This window comes from Ornithodoros turicata, chromosome 1, assembly GCF_037126465.1.
Source record: "Ornithodoros turicata isolate Travis chromosome 1, ASM3712646v1, whole genome shotgun sequence".
Classification (NCBI taxonomy): domain Eukaryota; kingdom Metazoa; phylum Arthropoda; class Arachnida; order Ixodida; family Argasidae; genus Ornithodoros; species Ornithodoros turicata.
In genome coordinates this window covers 209,950,106-209,974,196 of record NC_088201.1, presented here as the reverse complement: position 1 = coordinate 209,974,196, position 24,091 = coordinate 209,950,106, and the positions used below count along the sequence as shown (strand labels likewise).

Sequence of the window (24,091 nt, the reverse complement as noted above, 5' to 3'; positions counted from 1 at the left end):
GGAGAGGGGGGGGGGGGGGGTCCGCTATAGACAAGTGCCAGGTGCATGCTGGGATTGGTCCATTGGACCCCCCCCCCCCCCCTAGATCCGCGCCTGCAGCATGTGTTGTTTTCATTCGACGGTGTTGAGAGCTAGCATGGCGGTGACGGTTGCAGATTTGTGTCTGGTTGTTCTGTGAGTTGATTCTGATGAACTTCGCACGCTTGTGATAGCCAATGGTGTTTGGAGCAGGCGTTCAATTATCGGTGCCGCATGAAGTGCCTTTTCACTACATAATTCACTTCATTTATGTTACTATCTGCAGCTAATATAGTGTTCGACCAAACCTGCGCGAAACATATGTTGTACAGCAGTTACAGATAGCATGTTCGCTTGTTTTCTAGTAAGTGCTTTATAACCAATGACCTGATAACGTACAAGCAAATTACTTCCACCTCTATTGTGCGTGAAAACCATAGCAACCGCATTTCCTGAGGAGCTCGTCAACTTGAGAGCTAGGTTGTCGCAAATGAAACTGACCCTCGAAAAGGGTTCGTTAGAGACAGACAATGTTGAGACAATAAAAAGTTCGGTAGATATACAGTGATATAGAGAGACAACGGACTCCTTACCTTGTGAAAACAGACAGAAACTAGTAATGAATAGCGGGTGGCCTTTGTTTTCGTCGAGACCCGTGGACAGCGAAGCCAAGGACATGACGCTAATGGAACGCAGTCGCGGCGACTGCACTGAAGCAGTGACCAGGCTTCCAGTCCTGGAGTGCGTCGCCCACGCAGCACCCACTGTTTCATCCCGTAAGTCGCGCAGACCACAAAGCCCCATGCGTGGTATCAACAGATCTCGCCACGTCGGATGTCACAGCTCCGAAGCTGTTTCGCGACTCCCCGATACGACGCCTCGATTCAGGTCAGGACGGTCGTGTGAGAGTTGCTTGTCGCCGACTGTGACGAGACCAAGAGCAGCATCTACGAAAAAGGAGCCACCTCAGCCGTGGAGATGAAGTGTAGTGGTCAACATGGTACAAGCGTGTCCATTCCAGCGGGACAGTGTCCTGTGCTTTCAGGCGTTCTCTGCCGCTGCATAACTCTTTCTTACTCGTCCCTCCGCGTAACCGCTGCGAGTACGCTGTATAACGTCATTGTTTAACTTGCTTCGAGGGGCAGCTATCCTACTTGACTGTACGCCGGGAAAATGGTTACTTCAGATCTGCCAAAGCCACTTGAACGCAAGTGGCCGTGTGTGTGAAACAAAAAGCGGCTTTTTTTTCTTTTTCCACAATGAAGCTTCAGTTTTACTTTTCAAAAAATAATGAAATGTTTCCTCGAGAACCGCCTCGCATATACCGAAAGTAACAACATTTTGTCGTCTCAAGTCGTGTTGTTCAAGTAAAGACGAACATTTACTTCGGGTGAATTTGCCAATGCACGGCCGCCGTTATGGGCCACGTTTCAAGTATCGGACACATTTTGGTTTCAGGATACCTACGCTTTTGTACCAGTAGAAGTGGAACTTCAACGTACACTCTTAAAACAAAGCTCCATCACATAGCACACTGAAGGCCAACCACTGTAGAGAGTGATACCTCTATCACTTCTGATTTGTGGAAAGGGCGGTGCGTACGCCTTTTTGCGACAGTTAACATTTCTGCATAAGAGTCACAAAAAGGTGGACGCTTGCGTTCCCATCAAATCATGCGAAAGAACAATGTCATTCGGGATGGTGGTTATCTAGGAGCGCTATGGGGTGAAGTTCCTTTTTAAGAGTGTAACCTAGTAGGAAGAGGTAACACAAGATGACGTAGAACTAACAGTAATTCATACCATTTTCGACGTAATAATCTACATTGCATGCTATTGCAGATTCTACGATGGTATTGTAGACTTGCAATGGTATTTCATCCTTGATTCTATACTTTGTGGTTGACTGGGACGATGCACCGTAGCGCTCATAGATGTTTCCAAAAGTTACCTTAATTTAAAGACAATATTATTTGAGTTTCAGAAAAAGTACCTCTGAGATTTTTTATGCTGCGTCGTGTTAGGGAGACGGTGCATCGAATGAGAACTCGATCACGCTTCTAACCCGTCACAATCACAACTCCCCCGATTTTTTACTACGCCTTAGAGTGCACCCGCGACACTCGATTTTTTTTAGATTAAAGTACAGCACAGGGACTGTTCGCCAAAAAGTTTTGACGCAAATATTTCAAAACTTTATCGTAAAAAATCGTGAACTTACACAGATTTTGAAAATTTCGTGCATGTCACAAGAGTCGAGCCCGTCGGGTATGTGATGGTGAACATGGCTTAAAATGGTGAAACGAACTTCCTCCTATCGAATAAACATGACATCTAACATGCTGCGTGCCTTACGTGGGCCATAATGTCTGCTCAAAGACGGTGGGAAACCATCCTTTTCAGTTAGACCAGCAATAGGTAAACGTTTCTATAGAACTAGAGGAGAAGCTTCTCCTACGTCATTGAGGGTAAATAAATGCAGCTTTCGAGAGGCCTGTAGACCATTCTGGAAGGTTAGCCATTGTACGAGACCTTCTGGCAGACGCATGCTGGAGAATTATGAGGGAGCCGTAAATCAGAGCAATGCGTTTCAATAGGGACGAACCACATGTGCATCCTTTATTCAACAGATGATATTTAGATGATTTCATCTAGCATTGCGGCTATACATAGCCTTTCGGAAGATATAATAGCAGTGGCGTCTCTAGGGTACGCGTCACCCGGTGCGGGAGTTCTTTGCGTCACCCCCCACCCCACCCCATGCCCCATTAACGTACCTTTCCGTACCAGGCGATTCACGATAAACATATTACACCACACTCAGACAAAAAAAAAGAAGCCCAGAAGGCCCCTCATGGTGTTTTTGGCGTCATCGTGCCACAGAGAACGGGAGGAAGCGGCAATAATGGTACGTGCGGCGCGTCACCGCTTCCGTCGCTGCACCCGGTGCGGACCGCACCCCTCGCACCCCCCCCCCCCCCCTAGTAACGCCACTGCTGTCGGGCCCTCTGATCGTTTGTGTCACCCGGGAACGCGATCTATTTCCGGTACCGATGGATTCGGTAATGAAAATTCCGCAGTAGGGAAACCATTGTATGGAACTAGAAGCCTCTCCTACGTCCTGAAGGAGAGATAAATGCAGCTTTCGAGAAGCCTGTGGAGCATTCTGGAAGGTTAGCCATTGTACGAAGCGTTCTGGCAGACGCATGCTGGAGAATTATGAGGGAGCCGTAAATCAGAGCAATGCGTTTCAATAGGGACGAACCACATGTGCTTCCTTTATTCAACAGATGATGTTTAAAGGCTTTCGTTTTGTATTGCGGAATCAGTTGGTCGTTGCGAGCTTCCTAAGAAAGGACCAGAGTTTCCGCGATGTCTGCGATTTACGGAGATATTCCTACAGTGCCTACGAAGATTCTCCAAATAAGACGAGGACTCCACAACCAGCCGGGCCTCCATAATATTTTAGATGTAAGCGCACAGTACCCCGTATGTACCTGCCCTGTATGTACCGCATACGAACCACTCGTCGTAGAAGTCATCTGGTATGTCTCGAGTGACGTGGTTCAGTCACCAATCAAGTTTCAGATATTTTCGAAAAACGTACTCTTGTTTTATCGTACTATTGTTTTCCCAATGTTGTTTTCCCTTCTATGTTGTTCCAGCCTCAGAACATCAGTTTATCTCTTGTTCAAACTTAAACAAGTTTTGTTGCAAGCCATCCAGTGGTAGCAGTGACTGCTCAACATATTTAAATTCGAACATAAATGTTCAATACCAAATTTTTGTGGCGTCTCTAACAGTGCAATCGCTTTTCTGCTCTGCCGGGAGATTAAAGGGACTGTCTCCCGGATGCGTTACATGCAACTACTTCCTTGTTAGGGGAGAGGTATGGACATATCAGGCCAAGAAGATCGCGTTTTTCCCCTTCAGAAAACTGACTTTCAATGTGCAAGAAAACAAAACCTTGACTGTAAAATGAATGGTCGACTTGTAGAAACTGCGTGCTTTTCCGAAATCCTGTAAGTTGGGCGCTTCAGAAACGTAATAGCTCTGCTCTACACTGAGCGTTCCGTTGGCAATACAGTTTCAAATATTGTTGGCGCTAAGCAACTATTTGCGGAGTCTGATACGTCACAAACCAGCGAGGCGACTCACAGCTCACCTCTGAGAACGCTAGCTGATAGCCCGTCGAGGATGCACGAGAGCATAATCCAGACATCCGCAGAAATCACCTGGCTGCGAGGTTTTGCCCGCAGCGGCCATAGTAAACGACTTTCCTAGGTTTCATCGCCGGTCATACCACAGCGCCGCGACAGTGTGTCACGGCACAGGAGGAGACGACACGCAGAGAGAGAAAGACAGATAGCGGACATCTCACTGATATTTTTACGGGTTGCAATAGTTAAAATCTAAATTTTCAACATGTGGTCTTATTCTTCAAAACGTATTTTATAGTAATAAATAACCTGTCTGACATGTGATTACGTAGTACTTCTACATCATGTGATGCCTGTCCGCCAATCGTGGGCGGGCTCCCACTGTTTCTCCGGACGAACTTATGAAGGCCGCCACCGCTAGATTTGTAGAAGCGTTTAAAATTATTCAATACAAAGACTAGGAGGAACTGAAATAGGAGGTCTTATGTGCGTCTCCTCAAAGTCAAGTTATGCAATCTGGTGCTACTTGCGACATACTTGTCTGGAATCTCCAGCCCGTGACCCACCTGTCCGCTTATCGGTTATGTCAACAACAACTTCATTGCGAGATGATGGATAAGGAGTTCCATCGCAAGGAGTGATACTCAACCCCATTGCTGGCGATGATGCGGGGAATGAAATAATCAGCCATTCACATTAAGTATCAATGAAGATTGAAATCCTATGGTATTCCCTATGGTATGTTATGGACGTCCTATGGTTTCGCCCATTAAGTGCGATGTAGTTAATACAGTCGACTCCACAATGAAGAGTCCCGACAGACAATACAGCGTATACTCACAAAATGAAAAGAAAAATAAAGACGCCCATATCATGAGTACGCAGTGCTCAGTACACCCCCGGAGAATAGCATTTGAATAATAATAACAAAAAACTAGAATCTCAAACGAAAACTTGGTCGCGTCAAACGCACTCAAGACCTCAATCGCTTCAGATCGTTCCAATCGCATCACTGGTTTATCTCCAGCTCGTGACCCACTTGTACCCTATCGGTTGTGTATCGCGCGAGGACCAATACAATTGTCGCCAGCGGGGGGAGGCCGTGTTTCACCCAACCGGGACAGGCCATCTGTGATATCTGGGCGTTGTTTGCCAGTATGGGGGGGCATTATTCCAGACGGCGCTACACTCTTAAAAATGAACTTCACCACATAGCACGCTCCTAGCCAACCATCATCCCGAATGACGACGTTCTCGCCCCTGATTTGTTGAAAACGAGAGGCGGAGCCTATTTTGTGCCATTATGTACGGCACAAAATAGGCTCCGCCTCTCGTTTTCAACATTCGGGATGATGGTTGGTTAGGAGCGTGCTAGGTGGTGAAGTTCATTTTTAAGCGTGTAGGGGCTAGAGTATCACATATGATCTCTCCCTATTGGTGGCGTTGGGTGAAACGCTGACTACCCCCGGAAGCGATAACAGAGCAGGTCCTTCGCACGATGAGCGACAGGTGGATCACGAGCTGTAGATTCCAGACAAATGTGTCGCAAGCAGCATATTAAACTCTAGTAGTTATCAGGAGCAAAGGAGCCGGCTTCGCGGGATAGCAGACAACCATGCAAGATAGCCGACTTGACAGATTTGCACGAGGATATGGGAGGAGGAAAAATTCGGGGAGGGACGAGGATGAGAGATAAGAAAGAGAACTTTTAACGTCATCTGCACGGCAATAACACTGTGGGCACGCGGGGCACGCACGAGAGCTCGTGCTCAGGAAAAAAAAAAAAGAAAAAAGAAAAAAACGCAACGCGTGGCTCAGAATTGAAATATGCATCAAGCCTTTTCTGTTGGTTGAATGTCGTTGCGAAATCAAAAATCGCGCTATAGAAGCTCGTGAAGCGAAATGATTGGTCCGCGTGAGAAAGGCACGATCTTAATATGAATAACTGGTGGCGCCGTCTATGATCATGAGCGACGCCACGGCAGATAGATTGGTCTATTTGTGAACAACTTCATGATGCAAAGGCAGCTATGGCCTTAGTGGAAATTAATATATATATGAACGATGTACTCGAGAATATTTTCTATTGCAATTAAAAAAGAGTAGACAGGGACGTCCAGAGATCGCTATTGCAGACCTGCTGTTCGTCAATCAGTACCAATGTAGCTACATTTACGGGATCACTTATTTTTAGTACGTACCCGACGTAACCACTCGCGGCAGTAAGCAAACAAGAAAATGAGCCAGCTGCTGGGAGTCCTTTTTCAATGTGGTCGCAGTTATGTCGCTGTCTTCACCTATCTTTGAATGAAGCGGTAGCATACGTTTCTCGGCGCTTATCATCACTCTTATACGGTGTTTTCTGAAGGCCTGCGGTTGAATTATTCGTAAACAAGTGGCGATATCTACATATCTAAAAGATTTCTTTTTACTGAGCATAGCAATTAGCATGCGCTCATTAAATAAATAAAAAGCCCGTTTTTACTTGACGCTTCCGGAACCTCTATTTTATAAAAAAAACTATTAAAAAACCGCGTCGACACTTGGTGATTTTCTCCAGTAATTAATTGATTGGATTAATCCAATCAATCAATTGATTGATTAAGATAACCGGTACTACATTTGAGTCTCAAATTATTGTCTGTATGGATCTTACTTTCATCTCGAAGACCCCAATACATCTAGGGTAGAGGCTAGCGCTCCAATAGTCACAACGAAATAAAAGACGACGGTAGTTTCGTTTTCCGAAATACACGGACTCGGGCCGCGCATGAGCGCATGGGCAAGTGCATTTGTTCTATAGCTACGTCGGTGGTATCAATTTTAGTGCAGTCTTGTTGACCACACTTGCTTAAAGCTTTCGCCTTCTCCGCTGAGTCCGGGGAGGTTCCGTCACATCACATGCCACACCTCCGGTGACAGCATCCCACGTTGAAGTGTTTTTTCGACATCACATACCATGAAAGGCGTGTTCTTAAAACGTGCTTCGGATCAGCGTCGTGTGTACCAATGTCCAGCGACAGAGCAATCTACACAACTGCTCTAAAGCATGCGCTAGCTGCTGGGCTGTCGCCGACACACAGGAGCTGCAACTACGCAAGTTAAGCTAGTTAAAGGGATAGTCGACTCCGGAAGTGTGTTCCAGAACTGTTATGGTCATGTTCCCTGTCGTTCATAATGTACGCCGGCGAATTTTCTCCGCACAAATCCACTTGGTTGACTCAGAAACGATTTTTAAATGTTCGCGCTTCCGGCGCGCACGGCAATCCCCGCAAGGCGCCGACACTGGATGACGTCACCCGGATAAACCAACCATCAGGTGGCGCTCCTTCCCGCCGGAGTTCTGTGTGTGTCTGAGCGTCGTCTGACCCTTTTTCTTGTTGTCTTGTCGCGTTTGCTTTGAAGTACTTTGCACCACAGCGTGTACCCTAGGATTTCACGCCGTTGACGTGCGATTTCACAGCCAGGAAACCGGTGCTACGTGCCCGGGTGCACAAAGACTTATAACGCGAATCCCGAGCTTACATTTCTCCGACCTCGCAATGGCGAGACGGAACGAAAGTGGGAGGCAGCGATCGCCAGCCACTACTGTGGTGTGGCCCAAGGATTGAATGTTTCACGCGTCTGTTCCTGTCATTTCGCCGACGACGCCTATTTTGATGAAGATGTATTGCAAGTTCGGCTCGGGCTACGGCAGAAACGGAAGCGGCTGAAGATTGACGGCGTGCCTACCATATTCGATCAGGAACAAGGGCAGGAACCAGTAACGGAGGTAAGTGACAATCCTGCGTGGTCACAGCTACGCTGCGATGAAAAATATCAGTTGTCACAGTAAACATCATCGCGAACACCTGGCCTCGCCGCCGATTGTAACGTCACAGTCACACCGCCTACTAATGTACACAAATTATTACAATGATTGCAGCATCCTGACGCAATAGCACGCGTACTCTCGAGAAAAAAGATTGGTGCGTTGTTGCTGTGCTAATTGTCGCCTGTATTATGCAGGAGTAACGTAACACTCCCACATGACAGCGTTATTCTAATGTTATTGCAGCTAGTGGATGTTTCTACAGTTCATAGTGTAAGCCTGATGGCAGCATTCAGGGATGTGGAAACATCGCAATCTGTGTTTGGCTACGTCCGAGACACTTGACGTTGCATCAGTATTCTACTGCAGCCTTGTTGCTAATTTCTGGCTCTATTTCAGGCGGCAGCAAGCACGTCAACTGAATCAGCTGGATTTGGTATGTTTTGTCAAGCCACGAAAATATTGCAATTTGTTTTGCACGGAACGCAAAGGGGAAGATTTATTTGCATAGTCATTTTTATGTTTGTTATTGTACCCGCTAGGCCCTCAACGTATTCTTTTCAGTGTTAACACTCAAGGCCATATTTCAGATGCGGAGGTCATGGCTGCAGCAAGTGCTGGGGACCCACTTCCCACTTCACGGCGCATCTCACTAGGGGGTTGTTATCCCCTGATTCCAGGAAGAGGAAAACAAAGGACACACACTTGCATAGCGTATTAGTACACCAGATATGGATCTGCCAACATGAACCCTCCTAACATCCCTGTGGCAGCATACCTGTAACCACTCAGACTTTACACCACATTAATTTAGAACCACAGCACAACATAATAAAATAGCTTAGGTTTATTTGCCTGCCATACATAATGGGAGGCAAATAAACCTAAGCTATTTTGTTATTGCCACTCCGTCATACCCCACTGTACAATAAATCAATACAATTATACGGTCATTCTTTATTCCTGTCACTACACCGCATTGACAATCTGCACAGAGTTCGAAATATTCCCACCTCAGCACTAACTTAGTGCAGTACAGTCTGGATTTGGTGCAAGAGCTAATACTGGCCACGTGTAGTAGTTTTTGCTGTACAGACGGGTAGACAGTCTGTTGACTGCAACTGGAGATACAGAGTGACAAGACAAAACATCCCCCACACTGCAATGACGAAAAGACGAAAATTTTGCTGACATAGGCACACTTCGTGCAAGTGAGCCCTTGGTCATCCCCCTTGCCTCCCATCAGAGGTTTTCGAGAACACCACACACCTATAGTATTCTCGAAAACCTCTGATGGGAGGCAAGGGGGACGACCAAGGGCTTACTTGCACGAAGTGTGCCTATATGTCGGCAAAATTTTCATCTTTCCACTACATGTCTCCAGTTCCAGCCATCAGTATGCACCAGCTTGTCTCTCTTTTCAAGACACCCGTGTTTCGATGGTCCTAACGCTGATAGCCTTGATAAGACGTAGACGGGAACCTCCTCCTGATTGCTTGGACAACGCATCCAGGACATCTTGTGAATGACGAGTATGCCGTGAACCTCAGGCAGCTGGAAAAGACAACTCCACATGACATTTCTTTTTGTTTAGCATCATATCTTGTGGGCATTTGCACACCTGCCAAATCTTCCGCAGTGTTGGGAAGACAATGGCCAGAACAGAAGAACAGACACTATCCCAACCTTGGAGTTCAAAGCCTGTGATTTCCTTCCTTAGTTCCAGGGTCTACTGCATTTTGAATGTGGAAGGTTTGCAGATGTGCAACATAGTACAACAAAAAAATGTCCGCCTCTTTCAGGATGAGCCCGATTCCAACTGCTAACTCCCTCCCAAACCATCTTCCCTCCAATTTCGGCAAAATTCAATTTCTCCCAAAATACGTTACTCTTACATTCTTCAGTAACATGCTTCCCCCCTTCACTGGCACCTCAAGTGCTTCTGTTTTCAGACTTGTAAGGCTTTCCTTCAGAGTTTAAAATTCCCACTGGATATCTGCCAATCAATCGGTTTTGTGCTGCCAATCAGGCCATGGCTAACTGGCATAATTGAGAGCATGTCGAGACTAGCTGAGGCGGCTGTGTTGCTTCACTTTTCCTAATGGAATTGTTGGACCAGGGTTCTCTGGATTGTTGCAAGGCTGTCGTCCACGCTTACGATTTATGGGGGACAAACTTGTGTAGGCCAAAAGGCTGCTGAAAATAGTCGCCCTTTTGTACACAGCCCTTGTCCACTTTAGGTGCGACAATTTGCATAACCAACAACACCCGACTAGCACCCGAGTTTACCCTTCCGAATCTTGATGGGGGGTCATTTAAACCGAAAAATTCATTACGGTCGTAATCATATAGCAAACGGGAGAGCACTGCAGCATGCTTACCTGTGGTCCTGGGTTTTGAGTCGCCTAAAATGTTGATCATAGCGGCAGAATTGAGGCGCGTACACCACTAGAAGCTCTCTACGGAGTCACATGTCCCTGAGTAATGGGCGTTGTGTTATGCACTGCACGGCGGCACTGTTGCACATTTCTACCACCCTGGCAACAGAATGACAACACAGGCTCTCGTCAGGCTCCTGTGGGTCGCAGACTCCAGACAGACACCTGCCGATTTCAACATTCTAAACTGTTTCGCACATCCGACGGCAACCATGCAAATGATACGTCACCTAAAAATGTCATCCCGCGGGTTAGCCGCAGCCACATCTCGTGGATGGTCGGCGGCTTCCAGAGGCATTGGGTCCGTAGAGTATGGGTCATCATCCAGCATTAACTCGTCGCCGCTACCGCTAACATGTTCGTCAGAATCTCCCCCAGACAGAGAAACATCACTCTCGTTTTCCGACTCCATGTTTGCTCCCTTCGCTTCGCGATCGCCAAACAGGCGCGCGGCTCGCATTTGACCAGGGCGCGCGCTGATTGGCCTTATCCGGGTGACGTTTCCTCCCACTTTTAGAGAGCGAGGGCGCAAGGATTCCGGTTTCTTTTTCATCGGATTGCGCGAAAAGTACGCCGCGGATCGAAATGGTATTTTCGGGCCCACTTCAGTGGTCGGCAAGGAATTAGAATTCGCATTAGTTTCGAAATTGACATCGGAGAATGCGACTGTCCCTTTAACGAAAGAGTCATATTGGCGAGTGTTCTGCCGCTCTGCTTCTACAGGGACAGGCATGAACTAATCCATACTTCCAGGTGTGGACGACACTGTGTGCAACACTCAGTATACTGTGCTATCTTATCGAAACTACTAAATTACGTCGCGCCTAGGGTAGTGATCTGCAGGCAGGTAAAGCCAATTTTATGAGCAAGTGTACCTGAATTCTAAGATTGTGTGTATTTTTTCAAACGAAAGCATGTCCTCTCAGCTCAGCAAAAAAATGCATTGTTGCACTATCGAGTTCTTCATATTTAGGACTGTCACACTTTTTGTTTCTAGCCGTGGTTCACAATGTATTTAAATTGAACCAGAACATAATTGAAGAAGTTGAACCCGCATTAGGCTCAACAGATTATTTCTTATATTCACCTATACAAAGTCCCATCCCATAATGTTGCTCATATATTTTCTTACTGTGCTTTTGTTAAGCTGTGCGACCTTGTACAAATCCCCTGATGTAGCGCTTATAAAGTACATCAGGTATAATAAATGAAATTAAAAATACGATATTGATATGTGTATAAAAAAAACACCACACCAAGGATTGAACCCAAGAACGCAAATCCGCAACGCGCTCACTATACCACGAGACCAGCAACGCAACACAGCGCGAAGAATTTGGTTAGAAATACTCTGAAAGCCATCGTAGGTCTATCGTGTACTTTTTTCGTCGTGGGGAAGAAATTAGGACCTCCTGCAACTGCGCATGAAGTTGCAGAGCGCACAAGACAGGCCAGTCTTTCATGTCCAATGTGGACACTTTTTGGGGAAGCCCTAGTTTTGACGTAATTAAAGGATTAAGACACGCCAATGTATTCTGCCATGAAGCCAACACGGCGAAAATAAGTCTCTCAGGAAAAAAAGTGTCACGGTCTCAAGCTACCAATCCACTTGTGGACAATCGAGGAACCTTCTGCCGTCACGCCTAGATGTGGACACTTTTTTCAAACCCTCAGTACTAATGGATATTTTATGGAAAGCAGACGGAATGTATAGCTTCAATGGAGGGCATCGAGTTCGCAGGTTAAGCCAACTTTAAGAGTAGGTGTCCCGCAATTCTGGGAATGTATTTTCAATAGGGCCCGGCCCTATTGAAAATAATTCCTGAGGCTACCTCAGACTCTGAGGTCTTGAGGTTGGCCCAGAGCTTGGTGTTCTGAGGTTACATCAGAGCTTGAGGTCCTGGGAATACCTCAGAGCTTGGGGTTCTGGGATTACCTCAGAGTATGAGGCCCTGCGGTTACCTTAGGGCTTCCAAGGTGTGAGGCCCTGTGTTGAATCTCAAGATTTGCTGAGGTAACCAAGGAGCGCTGCGGTCTTGAGACGGAACCTTAAAGGTCACATATGCCGATTTTGAAGTGCCGCAAGAACTGAGCGATACTCGCGCTGTGTGTTCGTTAGCGAAGACTCAATATGTGTGCGACTGTTCGTAGTTTTTTAGAAAACATTTTTTTTAGTTCCGAAGCCCGCCCGTCAGACCGTCGGCAAACCCTGCGCACTAGCGCACCAACGTCACTGCTCTCGGTTTATCTGTCTTTGACTTGGCATGAACTCTTGGCTTGGCCGCTTGGCTTCTTTTGTTTGGTCCTCTGTGCATCGTACATGAGCGAACAGCTATTATGCTATTGCTAAGCCGAAAACAAAGCATGTGAATATTTTTTGGTACGGCGTCGTATGGAAAGTGCACTTCCTTGTTCTGACCTTGCCTTTTATGGGCTGGAGCGATATGATACGTGATATGCCTCGGCGAAGTTGTCGAAGATGCGACGGTGCTACGTTGTTAGAACAATTCATCGGAGCATTCAAGTGTTACCTATTATAAGCTGCCAAAAGACCAAGCAGTGCGAAGCTCTTGGCTGACAGTGGTGCCTGATAATTTCCACTGCAAGGATTTTGTCCACGAATGTTATCATAGGTTACGCGCGACTCCAGAGGCAATTTGGAATCTCGGCACGAAATCGCCTGAAGAAAATCTGAGGTGCCCGACGCACAACATTTTGAAGGTGCCACGGAGGATCAAGGCAAAAAACGAGAGCAAAAAGGTAAGTCGAAGTTCAGATATAAAAAATAGCAAGCTTAATGAATCGATTGTGCAGCTGTCCTACTGCGCTTACTCTGATATAACCACGATTAACACGATTAACTTCTGAATTATCACGGGTGCACGCTGAAGGCGGAAATGAAGCAGGATCTGGCTTGCATCTGGTGCATGAAGAAATTGCTGACACGTTAGTTGCAGTCTACCTCCACCAACAGGTATGACAATGTGATGTTATAATTTGAGTATTCACCTATGTTCAACTTTTCATGTGCGCTCGCATGCAGACATTTTGACACCACTTTTAAATCTGCCCTCAAAATTACAACCAGTGCTTTCAGGGTGGAAAACAAAGGTCACCATTCCGATTAGCTGCTATCTCCCAGTTCAAGCTCTTTTGCTGTCTGGACACTGGTTCCTGTGAATGGGGTGTTACAAGCTTCACTGTCTGACATAGAAGGTACGTTACATTAGTTCAGTTAATTTGTCTTTTGCACATTTTTGTTACTGTTAGCTGGATTACCGTTGGACATACAATCCTTTCTGACACGCAGAAGCTGATGTCACCTCTGATAACGTTTTAGAATTTTCAGTGTCATCAACGTCTATTGAGGAAGGTGCCTTTACTATCTGTGAATCTTTAATTGAAGAAGAGCCCAGAATTCATGTTAACATTGTCTATTCTTATTAATTCACTGTCTCTGTTCTGAGAGCTAAGAAAAATTGAAACTATTTATTTTTCACAACTTCACACTGGATTTGGTACTGGATTGACATGTAAGCTAAAATACTTGGATTCTACAATAATTGTATTGAACTTGGTGCATTACCGTGGGCAATGCCACATTCATTACATTTTTAGTGGGTCCGGTGCACAAATACTGTGTGCATACTGCATACATACATACTGTTCGATAGGCTAAAATACCTGAGCAGTGCTGTATAGTCTTTTTACCAAAAGTCCACACTCTTACTGCAAAGTCACAGTACGTAGAAAAGCAATGTGCAGGTATGCTGCGATAGAGATTCACAACAGAAAGAACACTGTTGAGAGCATCTAAATTTTAATGAGACGAGACTTTCGTGCACAAGGCTGCTCTTGTTAATGTCTAACATGAAGTTACAAAATCCCAGAATATATAAAACATGTTGCAATGTAGAGAGCGAGGGTAGGTACAGACATAAAAATAATTATACAATCACATATAATAAAATAAAAAGGGGGTACAACTCCCCCTCAACTCAACAACTCAACTCGACAACTCAATAACTCTACTTGTTCTCTACCTTCAATACCTCTTATATACCTACCTCCTATATATTCTGGAATTTTGTAACTTGATGTTAGACCTCAAGAAGTACAGCCTTCTGTGCGAAAGTCTTCTTTTTGTTGTGCACAATCATTATAAAGTAAATATGACTATCCATTTCTTGTCATTAAATGCTTTTTCTTGTTTTCTTTTTTTGTTCTGCAGTGATGAGCAACCACATGGACACATGCCAGAAAGGGAGTCTCTTTGGGATCACAAACCCTCATCACCTCATGAGGATACAATGGTTGACGAATGGTTCATGTTCTCAAGCACATCGAAACTTCAACAAATAATTCATAAAAAAGCCAGTCAGTGCTAGCACCAGGAATTGAACGTGGACCGTCCTGCTACCAGTCAGAGGTTGATACCAGTCAGTGACTTTGTCCCAAGGTGGAGCTCGCCACAGCTCATTTGCCTATCTGTTAATGTTGTGGCGTGTGTTGCGTGTTTTTCTTTGTGTGTTCCAGACTCAGAAGGGTTAATTTGGATCAGGTCAGGTACGTTTCATTTAGACATGGCAACCGTGAAGTGGTGTTTCTTACCAAAACTTAGCAGTGGCCTTCATGCATTACTGCTACGGCCATTAGGCGTGAATGGAAAGCTGCACATTATGCATGATCTAAAACCCCAAGACTAGGGAACACGAAGGGACAGACACAAACACGTCTCTTTGTCTTCCCTAGTCTCGGAGTTTTACATCATGCATCATCTTCACCAGCTCGCTTGCTTCCTAGCCATTTTTTCTGCACATTATGTTCACTCTACTTTTATCGTGTGCTATGTAATTTTCTTCATGTTCTGTCAAACGATCGTGTAATGCTATAAAAAGGTTCAGTACACTCTTTATGTGGGTTGAATGGTAGCGCATGAATGCAGGAAGGAAACTGTCATGTTATGGCAAGTGTTTATGTATTGTACATTTAACTACTAATCTTATTGGTTAGCTTTCGCCGGCGTATCATGTCAAGCCATGTTATATTAATTTGGAACATGTTCTTCTTAGTAGCCAGAGCAGCTGATACACAGTGAGGACATAGCCCGTGTGTGTTTGTCTTTTCCACCGCAGCCCTTGGGTTTCCTCCCTGATGGCTACACATGTCAGGGATAGGTTTTAGCACCGGTAGTTCCGGCCAAGTGTGAATTGCTTTTCAGGGGATCATCACGCTGGCAGATGAAACATATATTTTAAATTATTTGCGGGACAGCAATTGCGTAGCTTCACTCAAGTACTACTACTACGACGTAAGAGTGGTTTAAAATCTAGCTTTTTTGTGTTCCTGACATTATCGCACAAGATGTAGCATCCACTATGATCCTTTATATGGGGGGGCATGTACAGTACAATCAACAGATGCTATTTACAAATATGTGTTTCCTACTGTGCTGAAATGGTGTAGTTTGTATCTGGGAGCCATAGTGAAACACAGGCAGCCAAGGACAGACTTTCGATGCCCTCGAGAAACATGGCAACACATTGAAGGGACTCTGGATGCTGCCTAAATTTCCAAAACACAGAGCTCAAGGCCGCGGTTAAACATAAAGTGGTTAGAGAAATCCAAGACAGTTGCATGTGTAAGCAGTCCGCTGTTGGATTTGCTTCTGTCCGAGATAAGTTATCTCAAAGGGGACGCACGGGCACACTCAGAATGATACTGGGGCTGCCTGTCAAATAGAATGAGGAGAGGGGGAGACATATAACCCTTTTTTCTTGTCTGTTATTCTATTGGTTAAATTGTCATTTGCGTAGCAGCATATATGTGTATATCCCAGAGTTCAAGGAGAGCATCTGTTCCTTTCGGACACCTGATATCCTAGCTGTTTCCAGAACAAGAATCCGTCCGGTAGATCGTCCGCCAAAAATTCGTCAAGCAACAATACGAGAGTTTCGAACCAGTGTGCGTTACGTTACTGTGGCTCTGTTTCTGCATAAAGTGCGGATTGTGTTCAGATTGATTGAAGTAATGGAACATAATCAGGGTATTTGTACCTTGTGTTCACTACAAAGTGTCCGTTGTGGAGTGTTTTGCTGGACAGTCTAGTGACGCTGATCGCAGCGTCTGTCTGTCTAGTCTGTCCGTCTCTTCAACGCGGTTCAACGGCTCAACACAGTGTGTGACGCCCCTTCTTTGCTTAACCATTTCTCATCCTTTTGTGTTTCACTTCCTCGTCTGCCTCTGATTTGTTACAATCGCGTCGCTTACGTGTCATTCCCAGATATCAGAAAGCAATAGGAACGTTCTCGAAGTACTGATAGGGACTTGCAACCACGTGAGGACTGTAAAGAGTATACTTCGTTGAAACTGAATGTCACTGACTGTATTGTGACGTCCTCGTGCTCCTGCCTCCGGTGTAGTGCCAGTTTTCAAATTATATAATAAATATTTTGCAGTTCCAATTGTTTCTTCCATTTGTAGTGCATGTGAATCTGCGCATGTACTGTTGGGGACACGGCTGTCTAAAATCTCAAGCCCATGGCGAAGCAGTCCCCTATCGGCGATGTCGCGCACGAAGGAGCGATACCATTACAGTGCCCGAGGTAAGGCCACGCAGTGCCACCTGTCGGCAGAGAGTACCAGCGCATTCTCAGCGTCGTCTGCCAGGGAGAGCAGTTCAGCGCGGCCACCACTCGGGGAGGGTATTGGTACAGTTCCTTCGAACCCGACATCGCCGATGGGGGATAGTTCCGCCACGGGCTGGAGATTTTAGATAACCGTGTCCCCAACAGTACAGTTATCGATCGTTCTTCGCCACTGGATACCTCTACATGAATTACGTATGCTATAGCTATATGTTGCAAAAGACAGGTTGTGTTCTTCACTAAATGAGAGCTAATTTTGAATACCATTGGTTATGTAGTGTCTGTGAAGAGGCAGGCGTCCTAGAGGCAGCCATACCTGGTCAAGCTGTAACTTTTACGTAGACCTGTGTTGCGGTTAGTACAGTGACATATATTTATAGGTGATGTGTGTAACGTTCATAGAGGGTACAGTCCATAGTTTACAGGGTAACTTTTGAAATAGAGGGTAAAAAAATGAAATTTTTATCCTTTACTAGACGGTACTAGGTTTAGAGTGTTGCTAGACGAGGGAGAGACCAGGACAGCTGTTCGCTGGATGCTCGTCAGAGAGCAACTGAACGAGCGCCGATTTATTTCTCGCGCGCCTTGGCAGGCTGCGCGCTGACGATGATAATGGCGCTACAACTGCTCCTCCCCTAAGGCGATGCAGGATTGCGTCGACTGATGACGAGGTGCTTCGCCCAGTAGACTCGACGGTTGGGATTACAGGTAGCGGCCGGTGAAGGGAGAGAAGGAAGGGAGCCGTCGATGAATGAGACAGTCGGGATGGTACTGGCGGGTGGGGTGCTGTCAAGCCATGTTGGGTTTAAACGCTCGATGTTGACGCTGTCCTGCCGTCCGTTGATGAGTACAGTGAAGAATGAGGACGACCGGTGCATTACGGGGTGAGGGACGGTGTAGGGGGGTTGCAGAGACTTCCGGACGCTGTCACAACGGACGAAAACATGCGTGCACGGGCACAGTTCGGGGTGTTGATAGGCGGGTCTCCGTGCAAGCTGGCGAGTACAGGCGGGACGCAGAGAAGCCATGGCATCCCGGAGGCGGGATACAAAGTCCGCCGCAGAAAGGGTAATGTTCGGGGCTGGCGCGACAAAGTCACCGGGGAGGCGGAGGACCGAACCGTACACCATGTCGGCTGAGGTTGCCCCGAAGTCCTGCTTGAAGGCGGTGCGGATGCCAAGGAGGATGACAGGTATTGCCTCTGGCCAAGGGGTCTCTGGGGTGGCCCGCAACGCAACCTTGATTTGACGATGTAAGCGCTCCACAAGGCCATCGGATGAGGGATGATAAGCTGTGGTGCGGATACAGCGGGTGCCGAGGGTATTCATGAGATTTGTGAACAGCGCCGATTCAAATTGTGTGCCTCGATCCGTGTTGATCAGCGAGGGAACCCCGCATCGGGATACCCATTCGCGGATGAGAGCTGAGGCGACGGTAGGCGCTGTCGCATCAGGTAGAGGGATTGCTTATGGCCAGCGTGTGAATCGATCGATGATGGTGAGTAGGTATCTAAAGCCTTGAGAATGCGGGAGGGGACCAACAAGGTCGATATTGATGTGGTCGAAACGCTGGTCAGGTGGTGTGAAAGTCGAAGGCGGAAGACGGGTGTGGCGCTGAACTTTGTTGCGTTGGCAGGGGAGGCAGGACTGGACCCAGTGATTAATAACCGCATGCATCCGGGGCCAGACGTATCGCTGAGTGATGGCCTTCTGCGTTGCTCGGACGCCTGAGTGGCATAACGAGTGAAAGCTGTCGAAGACGGGTCGACGGAACTGTGCGGGAAGGAAGGGGCGAGGATGGCCTTGCGACGTGTCGGAGGCTACAGTTGAAGAGGCGCCGGACAGAAGGACATCCTCAATCGACAAGGCGGTAGACTTGCTCGCGCGGAAGGAGGATAACTCGTTGTCTCCGGCTTGCGCTTTGGTTAAGGCATCCAAGGATAATGGCTGTGGTGTCAGTGGGTCGGCGGTCTGGATGTTGGTGACGGCGCGGCTGAGAGCGTCCGCGACGGGGTTGTTAGCTCCGCTCACGTGCTGAATGTCCGTAGTGAATTCGGAGATAAAGGAAATATGTCGAATCTCTCTTGGTGCGTATGAACTTCCAGCAGATGACAATGCGTAGGTGAGCGGTTTGTGGTCGGTGTAGATGGTGAAAGAACGACCCTCAAGAAAATGCCTGAAGTGCTTAACGGTGAGGTAAGCAGCGAGAAGCTCACGACCAAATGTGCTGTATCGTCTTTCTGCGGGTTTCTGCTTACGCGAGAAAAATGCCAAAGGCTGTCACGAAGAAGACACCCGCTGCTGGAGCACCGCGCCGACGGCAGTATCGGAGGCATCCACCATGACGCATGGTGGGGCGTCGTGCCGTGGGTGAATGAGTAGGGATGCTGCAGCGATGTCAAGTCGTATCTTCTCGAATGCGCTTGTGGTTTCAGGTGTCCAGAGTAAGGTCGACGAACGCTGCTTGCGCGATGATAGGAGGTCGTCAAGTGGTTGGAGAGTAGCCGCGATGGAAGGTACGAAACGGCGGTAAAAATTTACCATCCCGAGGAATTGGCGCAGCTTGGTGATGGAGTCAGGTCGGGGGAAACTGCGGATAGCGGCGACTTTGGATGGTAGGGGGAGAATGCCGTCTTTGGTTATCCGGTGTCCAAGGAAGTCGAGTTCAGTAACGCCGAATTCGCTCTTCGCGGCGTTGATCACGATGCCATGCTGTTGGAGTCGCATGAAGAGCGCACGGAGGTGTTGGGCGTGTTCCTCAGGCGAGCGGCGAGCGACCAGCAGATCGTCAATATAGGCGTAGACGAACGGGAGGCCACGGGTTACCGAATCGATAAACCTTTGGAACGTCTGTGCGGCATTTCGCAGCCCGAAAGGTATTCGCAGGAACTCGTACAAACCAAACGGGGTGGTGATAGCCGTCTTGGAAATGTCTTCTTGTGCCATGGGGATTTGGTGATAAGCGCGCACGAGGTCTATCTTCGAGAAGATGGAGGCACCGAGCATGTTGGCAGCAAAATCCAAAATGTGGGGAACAGGATAACTGTCCGGTACGGTGACACAATTTAACGCGCGATAATCGCCGCAGGGGCGCCAATCCCCAGTCTTTTTCGGCACCATATGTAGAGGCGATGCCCATGTGCTCGAGGATGGGCGGATGATGCCCTGCTCGAGCATGTGGTCGAATTCAGCCCTGGCAATCTTATAGTTCTCGGGCGCAAGCCTGCGGGGTCGGAAATGTACAGGATGACCCTTGGTGATGACATGGTGCACAACATCGTGCTGTACAGGCTGATTCCAATCCGGTGGCTTAGTAAGTGCTGGAAAATCTTTGAGCATGTACGCGTATGGTGATTCCGGTTCGATAAGGGTCATAATTCGCTGCGGAACAGGTTGGGCGCAAATTCGGTGGACTGACAAGTGGGTCAAATAGTCAACGAGGCGCTTCTTGGCAACGCCGACGATCAGGTGGAAGTGGTGGAGAAAGTCTGCTCCCAAGATTGCCTGAGTAACGTCAGCGACCAAGAAGAGCCACTGGAAAGATCGTCGAAGGCCAACGTTCAAGGTCAAAGACTTTTGGCAGTAGACGGGGATCGTTGAGGCATTGGCTGCTTTAAGCTTGAAACATGCTTCTCGTGATCGGCGGTACAACTTGGGGGCAGGTATGACGCTGACCTCCGCGCCGGTATCAAGCAAAAAACGCATGCCAGACGAACGGTCCGTGATGTAAAATAGGCGGCAGCCAGTAATGCCATGTCCACTCGCCGCCATCAGTAGTTGGCTGGCGGGTTTCCCGACCTCGTACATGGTTGGAGGCAGTGGTGGGCGTTCTGGCCGAAACGACTGTGGTTCCAGCAAAGGCTGTTGGGAGATCCACGCCGTGAGCGGGGACGCCGCGGGTGCCTTGGGGAGCGGGAACGTCGACGTCGTGATGGGGGCGATCTGGAACGTGCTGTCAAAGCAGCGACGAGGCTGGTGAGATGGTTGACCTGCTGCGAAAAAGTGGCCAGGCTGGGCCGTGCGGGAGAATTATCTTATGGTGGACGACTGGTCCGCAGCGGAGGCCTGTAACGCTGCAACACTTGGTACGGAAGGTGCAGCAACTTCCATGACCGCGTCGGCTAAACTAGCCAACTTGTCGATAGATAGCCTGAAGGCGGGGGCAAGGACGATCTGAACGTTGCGAGGAAGGCGTTGAAGGAACAACTCGCGGAGGAAGTTTTGAGTCGTGGCGTCAGTTCCTTCGCCGAGTAACTGCCTCATGTGGCGCAGAAGTTGAGAGGGGCGTCGGTCGCCAAGTTCCTCAGAAGAGAGAAGCTGCTGGAGCGGTGCGCGGTCAGAGGGGGACGTTCATTTAAGTAAAGCGTTCTTCAGTGAAAAGTACGGGTTGTCGGCGGGGGGCGTGTGATGATGTCAAATACCTCTTCCGCCGCCGATGGAGGAAGGGCTGCGATGACATGATCGAACTTGGTGCGTTGGGACGAGAGCCGGCAAGATGGCACTGCGCCTCGGCTTGGATGAACCATGTCGAGGGGTTCCGGTCCCAATATGGAGGGAGCTTAACGGAGATGGAAAGCATCACAGGCGTTGTCGCAGATGTCGTCGCTGGGGGCTGCCCATTCATGGGAGCGTCGCCGGAATGCATAATGACGACGATGGTGCAATGGAACGTCCGGGTCACCAGCTGTTGCTAGACGAGGGAGAGACCAGGACATCTGTTCGCTGGATACTCGTCAGAGAGCAACTGAACGAGCGCCGATTTATATCTCGCGCGCCTTGGCAGGCTGCGCGCTTACGATGATAATGGCGCTACAAGAGTGATGGTGACATTTGTCTTAGAGTGCCTGAGGAAAACCCAGGGAAAATTTCCGGCGCCGGAATTCTATTCCAACCCAGGTCACCTCCTGCTCTCGGCCTACAATGTTTGCACAGGCTAACACGGACTTTGCGGAGAAGTCTCCAAAGAATCAGTTTCGAAATGTTCGTGACGTTTGCAATAGGCTGTGGTTCATTCGTTGTCGATCTTGTTCCTGATATATTCGTCAGTTTCAGCATATCGCGCGCTATTGCCTTCGCGAAGGATCCACAAAAACTCAGTATTGTGTCTTCTTGCTGGACGCTCAAAAGAAAAGAACACAGCAGTTCGGTGTGAGAACTGATGTTCTGAGGCTGGAACAACATAGAAGGGACAAATACATACAAAGCCTCAATTTGCCTAAGAAATTAACGATGAAAGGTTAGCCAGCTGTAGGAGTCGAACCCACATCTTCGGGATTGCCGGTCTAGGGCTCTACCAATTGAGCTAAGCTAACACGCCTTCCCAGCCACTTCCAGGGTGCGTCATCTGAAGGGACAAACCAGCCACTCTCTCTCACTCATCCTCCTCTCACTCTTACATTTTTGCTCACTCACGCACACACATTCATACGACGGGATCGACGCAGGCGGCAACTGTTGAACATGCGAGAACTGATGTTCTGAGGCTGGAACAACATAGAAGGGACAAATACATACAAAGCCTCAATTAGCCTAAGAAATTAACGATGAAAGACGAAAGTCACTGAAAAGGTTGGCCAGCTGTAGGAGTCGAACCCACATTCGGGTTCGACTTCTACAGCTGGCGAACCTTTTCACCTTTTCGCCCCTCTGAAATTTGAAGGCAGAATGCTATATAGAATTAATTTAAATGCTCGGGCTCCGGTGTAATGTACACGAATCCAAATTATCATAGCAGACGACAACCCTAACTGTTGTCATCGTTTTTTTTTATTATGTATGCACACATGAGCATTCACATATGTTCAAGCTGTTGCTAGGACTGAATTCTTAAAAATGTGCGCTACAAATCCATAATTTAGTATTCTTTGACATATTTTAACGTTTTTGCACTTCCTGCCATCCAACGAAATCGCCACCATTCTGTCCCGAGCGCCACTGCGGTATGCAAGTAAACCAAGTTTGGCAGAAGTTTCCTATGTAATCATCGTGAATCTTTCAGGCCTGGTCAGGCCTTGCCTTTCACGCGATATCACACTGAGTCCCCGAAAGGCTCGCAATTTTCGAGGAATTGGCCCAAAAAGATGTTCTGGGCGTGGACTGTGCGTCGGAATTACAATGCTTGTAAGTGTATGTAAGTTTTGTTTATTTGCATTTGTGTGTATTGATTACAGGTGCCAGTGGATGCCATTGAGCAACACGCGCCTCATGCCATCTGCAGTAACGCTACGATTTCTCTACTGTTCTACACGCTTGGGGACAGCTATGCTACGTAAGTGAAGACCCGTTTTCTGGAATGCAGTTCGTGCAAGTTCACAGGAGGGACCGCGTTCGGGATTAATCCACGGTCGGTCTGGTAACGTCACGAGAACCGAACACGCGCTGACAGCGAATTCACACGAGGAGGTGCACGCGGGAGATCACATCTGCCGCTGTGGCTGCCCTCGGCGTACGATTCCAGGATTCGTGTTTTTCCACTACACTTCAAGAGGTGCATGAATACTGAACACTGAACACTGAGCATGAAAAAAAATGTTATATTAACGAAAAAGAAAGGAGCGCACTTCCTTCGCGGTATACAGCTTTGCCGATCGACGCCATTAGAGATCACCAGGGTTGCAGGACGCCTCAAGTAATACCAGTCGAGGAATGGTGCAAGCTCGCCGGATCTCCCGCCAGTGTGGGGGAGAGTTTTTAGGTCTGAGATAAGAGATCCACTGGTTGGAACTGATGCTTGGGGGTCCGAAGAGGGATGACTCTACGAGGTTTACGCGGACCGGTCCGGGGATGTGTCCCTCCTGTGAATGCACCCTTAGGACGAGTTCACTGGAGGGACCGGAGCAGGAGAAATCCGCGCGAGTGACGTCACGCGGATCGAGGAGTATACGTCCCGCCAAGCGTACACAGAGGACGATAGATGAGAGCGGACAAGTCTGTCTGCAACGGCATCTATCAGTATGCGTGAAAGGCTTTTCTCACTTTCTTACACTGTATGAACAACAACAACAACAAAAGGTTTTGTA

General features: G+C 47.8%; 1 protein-coding gene across 2 annotated transcripts in view; it reads left to right on the top strand.

Moving 5' to 3' along the window:
• Window positions 1-3,329: 3,329 nt before the first annotated feature.
• Window positions 3,330-24,091, top strand: part of LOC135376020 (uncharacterized) — a 65,464-nt gene continuing 44,702 nt past the window's right edge. For both annotated transcript variants that reach the window (XM_064608634.1, XM_064608641.1), the window contains exons 1-2: window positions 3,330-3,488; window positions 23,243-23,340. In XM_064608634.1, coding sequence (XP_064464704.1) covers window positions 3,390-3,488; window positions 23,243-23,340 — 197 coding nt within the window. In that variant the 5' untranslated portion in view covers window positions 3,330-3,389. The remainder of the gene's footprint in view (window positions 3,489-23,242; window positions 23,341-24,091) is intronic.